Consider the following 7,227-nt stretch of genomic DNA (forward strand, 5'->3'; position numbering starts at 1 on the left):
TCCCTCCATCTCTAGAGGTAGAGGAGGTCCTTGCAGCTATAGAGACTGGGGTCCTTGCAGTTCTAGAGGCAGGTGGTCCCTCCATCTCTAGAGGCAGTGGGTCCTTGCAGCTCTAGAGGCAGTGGGTCCTTGCAGCTCTAGCTACAGTGTTTTGCAATCAATGATTTGCAGTAACCTATGTTTTCTAATTAGTTCCTAACATTGTGTTTTTATAGGCTCGACTCCCAGTGAAGTGGATGGCTCCTGAAAGTATCTTTCATTGCGTATACACATTTGAAAGTGACGTCTGGTCTTATGGGATCCTGCTTTGGGAGATCTTTTCTCTTGGTATGTTGAGTTCATTATTTATTAAATTGTTCTTAGGTACAGCATAAGTATATGAAAAATACACAGGCGGCATTTCTCCTGCTCCACTGCCCCCATGACAACCCTTACTTTACTGTCTGCTCACAGAACGTGGAACCTTAGTAAATTAGTTTTAGCTGTTAGGTCTGAAACTTAAAGGAATAAAGTGGTAAAAAATGAATTGTGAGGAAAAGTGGCCTTCAAGGAAGTTGTAATTTACAAAATAAAAAAGTGGTTATTGTCAGCCTCACCCTCACCATACTAATGTTTTCTTATTCAGTAATTCCAGCCCTGTTTATACATTTCATTGTTTGATTAATGAACAGGAAGCAGCCCTTACCCTCGAATACCGGTAGACTCCAAGTTCTACAGAATGATAAAGGATGGTTACCGCATGCTGAGCCCAGAATGTGCACCAGATGAGCTGTGAGTACACTTACAGTTATTACGATTCGTTTCTATAGAAAGCCTTTACATAGAGAGAAGTATAAATACCATGAACATAAATAAACAGCATAAAAGTCAAATTATATTAAAAACGTCAAATTGACCTAAGTCTTATTTGATTTTCTACATTAAGCAGTCTAGTGTGATGGGCCTGTAACAGTGTGTTGGGCCCATAGGATGGTTCTCATGAGGCCTGCGTCGGGCTCATCACTTTTTACTTATTAGGAACTGCAGAGGTTGAAAATGTAAAATTTTGTAGGATCAATACATCTGGTTTCATTAGTCATATGTTTTTTATTTTTAATTGTAGCTATGATATAATGAAGAGCTGTTGGAACTCTGACCCAGTGAAGCGACCCACCTTCAAACAGATTGTACAGATGGTGGAACAGCAGCTTTCAGACAGCAAAGGGCATGTGAGTATAATGTTGTTAGCTATCGGAGAACTTCTGCTGAAATGCTTGAAATTGTTTAGTAGATGATGATGAAGACAGACAAGTTGTGATGGCTGTAGTGTTAGCGCTGAGAGTTGGCTGTTCAGGTTCACTTCCCTCCTATATTTTCTTATGTACATATTATTTACACAGAAGTAGCCTGTCGCTCGGCAGGGCGGTGTACCCAGAGCCGGCATTGTACCTCTTGCTTTGCGTGCACTTCACTTGCTGCCATGTGGCATCTCTGTATGACACAGGTATTCTCCACCAAAGGCAGTGTGTCTAGGGGAGATTACTTTCATAAAGTGGTATCTGATGGAGCATGGATGGCTGCAGTGATATTATTACAGCTCTGTACATCTGAGCTTGGGCCTAGACCTAACACTCTAGCTTTTATAAGCACTAATACTAATGTTCCAAAATGTTACTATAACCATAGAAGCTTTTACAATGATCATTTCCTAAGCTGCAAGTAAAGCTCTACCAGACTGTATTGGGCCGACTCCGACATTGTGCATGTTTGTTATACTGGGGTAGGCATGTTGTCTTGGTCTTTGACACAGCCCAGAACAACATGCCTATGAATAGTTTAAAGGTGCTGGGACAATTCAGATTAGTTTTAGTGCTCGGGATCGCAATTATGCTATGACTAAGCACAACACATAAGTATGGGTGTGCTATACTCCTAGCCCAGAATGTAGTCTGTACAGTTGGCTTCTCATATTTTGGACTTGCAGAAACATGAGTTGGCTACACATGTGGGCAGCACGATGGCTCAGTGGTTTGCACTGTTGTTTTGCAGCACTGGGGTCCTGGGTTCGAATCCCACCACGGACAACATGTGCAAGGAGTTTGTATGTTGTCCCCGTGTTTTTGTGAATTTCCTCCCACACTCCAAAGACAAACTGATGGGGAATGTAGATTGTGAGCCCCAATGGGGACAGTGCTGATAATGTCTGTAAAGTGCTGTGGAATATAATGGCGCTATATAATTTACTAAAATAAATAATACATGCATACAGTTTGGATGTGCTATATTTATTGCCAATTATGCTAACATTGTTTCTTTTTTTTCTCCACAAATCAGAAGATTTCTAACGCCTTTCCTGTATGTCCAAACCATACTCCCGTGGATCATTCTGTGAGGATCAACTCAGTGGGAAGCAACACGTCATCTACTCAGCCCTTACTGACCAGCGGGGAACGCTGAACGCCTTTCACATTGCCGCTCGCTGCTTGTGGATTTTATCCTCACACACATTTCCACCTGTTACAACATTGCCATAATCCTACTGAGCTGCTGAATTTTAAGACAGTGTTCTCCAGCAGTGATGATCCAAACGTCGGCCACGTCCTATTCTGACTTCTGTCTGTAATCCAACATATTGTTTTGTGTTTCTTTGTGGAGACGATATAGAAACACCCTACCACATGAAGGCTAGGCACATGTCTCCGTGACCAGTGACCGACTATGGATGAAGACTTCAGCTCCTGCTTTTCAGTCTGCTGAGATCTCGGATCTAGAAACTGTTGAAGAAACTTAAGAACCTAGTTGTTGAATTGTAGCATTAGAAAAACACACAATTGTTGAAGTCCTGCAGTTGCAAAACGAATGCGAAACCAGAATCCTGCTGAACCGCTTCTGCCGTGTGACCTAACACATACGTCTCCAGTGTCTTGCTACTGATTCATTTTTCCCCTACAGTATATTTCATGCCTATATTTATTGACCATTCTCATGCACTTATTCACATTGATAGATGCAGCAAATATAGTTAAGAGTTAAATTATTTGGATATATAACTTTCATCTTTAGTGCCAGACAGATGCCTTGCCTTGTGTAGTTACAGAGAGGGTCAAAGCACAAATTACTGATTGGCAAATTGAGGAGTTACCACTACCGTCATCTTTGGATGATTCACAACTGTTATACAGTGTCTTGCGAAAGTATTCACCCCATTTGTCTTGCTACTTCATAACCTGGAATTTCAAAGAACATGCCTTCAACTGTGAACATTTTGGTTTTCTTTTTATTGTGAAGCAATCAACAAATAGCACAAAATAACTGAAAAACTAAAGTATGCGTAACTATTCACTCCCCCCCCCAAAAAAAAAAAAAAAGCCAGTGCTTTTTAGAACCTCGTTTTGTGGCAATTACAGCGGCACGTCGCTTTGGATAAGTCTCTATGAGCTTTCCACATCTTGCCACTGGGATTTTTCCCTTTCCTCAAGGCAAAACTGCTCCAGCTCTTTCAAGTTGGTTGGTTTCCTCTGGTGAACAGCAATCTTCAAGTCTGACCACAGATTCTCAACTGGATTAAGGTCTGGGCTTTAACTAGGTCACCCCAAGATATTTACATGTTTCCCCTTAAACCACTCAAGTGCTTTCTTTAACAGTATGCTTTGAGTTATTGCCTTATTGGAAGGTGAACCTCCATCCCAGTCTCAAATCACTGACAGTTTTGCTCAAGAATATCATTGTATTTCACACCATCAATCTTCCCCTTGACATTTTCCCTGCTGCTGAAAAATATCCCCATAGCATGATGCTGCCACCACCTTGTTTCACTGTGGGGATGTTGGTCTTGGGGTAATGAACGCCAGATATAGCGTTTTCCTTGGTGGCCAAATAGTTACATTTTGGTCACCTCTGACCACAGCACCTTCCTCCATACATTTGGGGAGTCTCCCATATGTCTTTTGCAAAATCTCACTTCCCCAACTTAGACTGTTTAGTGCTGATGCATCACACACAAATCAGATTACAAAAATATTTAAACACAGGTTGTTAGGTAACAAAATAGGTAAAAAGGGGGTGGATACTTTAGCAAGCCACTATACATAAGAAACTTGTTGGATCAATAGCATCTCCCTGTTTTAACAATATCCTTTCCTTTTCTCTACAGAAAGGCGTGAGCCATCCCCCCCGTATTTGCACTGCATTTGTCTGTTTTTGCACCTTTTTAAAATGTTAAATATTTTCTAAAAGAAAAAAAAATTAAATGCTTTGAACTTTTGCTCATGGCTGTTCAGGGAGGGGTCAAGTAGAAATTCCACTGTATGATTTTGGACAAATCACTTCAAATATGCTTGTTAACCAAACCATTAATACGAAAGGTACTTTTGGGGGCACTTAGTCTGACACTTTTATTTTAATGGTTTAAGATGTTATATTTTTGTACACTTTTACGGCAACTGTTACTTTAAATGTGACTGGATGTTAACATTTCGTTCTTATGTTTTATTTTGTGTTTTGTTTCTGTAAATATGGAAATGTAGCAATACGTTTTTTTTTTTTTTTTACCCCCACCCTCTACTCAAAGTATTTTTGTATGTATGTATATAGGCATAATAAGTGTTGCAAGTTTCAAAACTTTTGGGATATGTTGCCTGATTGTTGAGAAGAGTTGTTAATAATAAAATGTTTAGTCATGTTACTGTTTTTTCCTTTTTGCTTTCAAACATGAAGACCAATTCAAAATGCTTAAAGGGGTGGCTGAAACAAAATTTTATTTTACTCCTAAATTTCGATCTACTTAAAGGGAATCTGTCACCTCATTTTTGCCCTATAAGCTGTGGCCACCGCAATCAGGGGCTTATCTATAGAATTCTGTAATGCTGTAGATAAGCCCCCAATGTAACCTGAAAGATAAGAAAAACAAGTTAGATTTTACTCACCGGGGGGCGCTGTCCGATGCGGTGAGTGTCGCGGTCCGGTCCGGCGCCTCCCATCTTCTAGCGATGACGTCGTCCTCCTTCTTACTTCTGCCGCGGCTCCTGCGCAGGCGTACTTTATCTGTCCTGTTGAGGGCAGAGTAAAGTACTGCAGTGCGCAGGCGCCGGACTTCTGACCTTTCCCGGCGCCTGCGCACTGCAGTCCTCTGCTCTGCCCTCAACAGGACAGATAAAGTACGCCTGCGCAGGAGCCGAGGCAGAAGCAAGAAGGAGGACGTCATCGTTAGAAGATATGAGGCACCGGACCGCGACACCCATCGGACCGGATCGGATCCCCGGGTGAGTATAATCTAACTCGTTTTTCTTATCTTTCAAGTTACATCAGGGGCTTATCTACAGCAATACAGAATGCTGTAGATAAGCCCCTGATGGTGGTGGCCGCAGCTTATAGGCCAAAAATGAGGTGACAGATTCCCTTTTAATGTCATCTAATACTTTTCTAATATACTTTAATTAAATATACCTATTCTTCCCTCATTATTTCACTGCTTTCTTTTTTCTGCTACTTACTTTTTGGGATATGCAAACAAATTTTAATGTCTGATGTAAATTTTGACGGATGCTTAGTAAGATCTTGTCACTGTGCTCTGTTCTTCTCAGTGCACAGTGACAATGCGCTCTCTTGCTGGCTCTGATTAGAAGTGACACAGAGTGCAATTCAGTGCAACAGAGCGCACTGTATTCTAAGTAAAGAACAAGCGAGCAGAGACCAGCCCCGTCCTCGTAAGCGATGTCAGCGCTGGTCTCTGCTCGCTTGTTTTTTTACTTACAATCTGCAATGACAGTGCGCTGTGTTACCAGCTTGTTTCACATGATCAGAGCCAGCGAGCGAGCATATTGTCACTGTGCAATGACAATAACTGTGCACAGTGGTAAGATCTTACAGAGCATCCATCGGAATTGACATCCAAAGCATGCGCAGTAGAGCAGGTACTACTCAGGCCTTTGAAGTGGAGATCACTGATAATGCTTCATTTCAGGGAGGTGACAGAGACTGGGCAGTGACCACAGTCTCTGATCCCTGATGACAACTCATTTGAGTATCCCAGTATGCATTGTGATTTTCAAACAAAGTAATAAATGTACACATTTGATAACATCAGTAAGATCAGTGAGGAGAGCATTTATGCGTGTCATTACATGTCTTCATAGAATCATAGAATCGTAGAGTTGGAAGGGACCTCCTGGGCCATCTGGTCCAACCCCCTGCTCAAAGCAGGATTCGCTAAATCATCCCAGTCAGATGTCTGTCCAGCCTCTATTTGAAGACTTCCATTGAAGGAGAACTCACCACTTCTCGTGGCAGCTTGTTCCACTCATTGATCACTCTAACTGTCAAAAAGTTTTTTCTAATATCTAATCTGTGTCTCCTCCCATTTAGTTTCATCCCATTGCTTCTAGTCTTTCCTTGTGCAAATGAGAATAAAGTTGATCCTTCTACAATGTGACAGCCCTTGAGATATTTGTGGACAGTTATTAAGTCTCCTCTCAGTCTTCTCTTTTGCAAACTAAACATTCCCAAATCCTGCAACCTTTCCTCATAAGACAGGGTTTGCAGACCGGTCACCATTCTGGTCGCTCTTTTCTGAACTTGCTCCAGTTTGTTGATGTCTTTTTTAAAATGTGGTGCCCAAAACTGGACACAATATTCCAGATGAGGTCTGACCAAAGAGGAGTAGAGGGAAATAATGACTTCACGTGATCTAGACTGTATGCTTCTGTTAATACATCCTAGAATTGCAATTGCGTTTTTTGCTGCTGCATCACACTGTTCACTCATATTCAGTCTGTGATCTATTAGTATACCCATGTCTTTTTCACATGTGCTGTTGCTTAGCCCTATTCCTCCCATTCTGTATATGCTTTTTCATTTTTATTGCCCAGATGTAGTACTTTGCATTTTTCCCTGTTAAAAACCATTCTGTTAGTTGCTGCCCACTTCTCCAGTTTATTTATATCTTTTTAAATCCTCTCTCTCTCTTCTCTAGTATTAGCTATCCCTCCTAGCTTTGTGTCATCAGCAAATTTAATCAGTTTACCCTCAATTCCTTCATCTAAATCGTTGATAAAGATGTTGAACAATACAGGGCCCAGGACAGAGCCCTGTGGTACCCCACTTGAGACATTCTTCCAACTGGATGTGCAGCCATTTACGACCACTCTTTGGGTCCGATCACTAAGCCAGGTATGAATCCACCTAACAGTTGACTTGTCCATTCTATACTTAGTCATTTTTTCAATAAGGATTGTATGAGATACTTTGTCA

General features: G+C 41.3%; 1 protein-coding gene across 2 annotated transcripts in view; it reads left to right on the forward strand.

The window, feature by feature from the left end:
* Positions 1-4,663, forward strand: part of KIT (KIT proto-oncogene, receptor tyrosine kinase) — a 70,855-nt gene extending 66,192 nt beyond the window's left edge. For both annotated transcript variants that reach the window (XM_073583551.1, XM_073583552.1), the window contains exons 18-21: positions 216-327; positions 672-771; positions 1,103-1,208; positions 2,314-4,663. In XM_073583551.1, coding sequence (XP_073439652.1) covers positions 216-327; positions 672-771; positions 1,103-1,208; positions 2,314-2,436 — 441 coding nt within the window. In that variant the 3' untranslated portion in view covers positions 2,437-4,663. The remainder of the gene's footprint in view (positions 1-215; positions 328-671; positions 772-1,102; positions 1,209-2,313) is intronic.
* Positions 4,664-7,227: the final 2,564 nt, after the last annotated feature.

Source organism: Dendrobates tinctorius, unplaced genomic scaffold (genome assembly GCF_039654945.1).
Source record: "Dendrobates tinctorius isolate UK_male_01 unplaced genomic scaffold, ASM3965494v1 ptg000079l, whole genome shotgun sequence".
Lineage (NCBI taxonomy): Eukaryota > Metazoa > Chordata > Amphibia > Anura > Dendrobatidae > Dendrobates > Dendrobates tinctorius.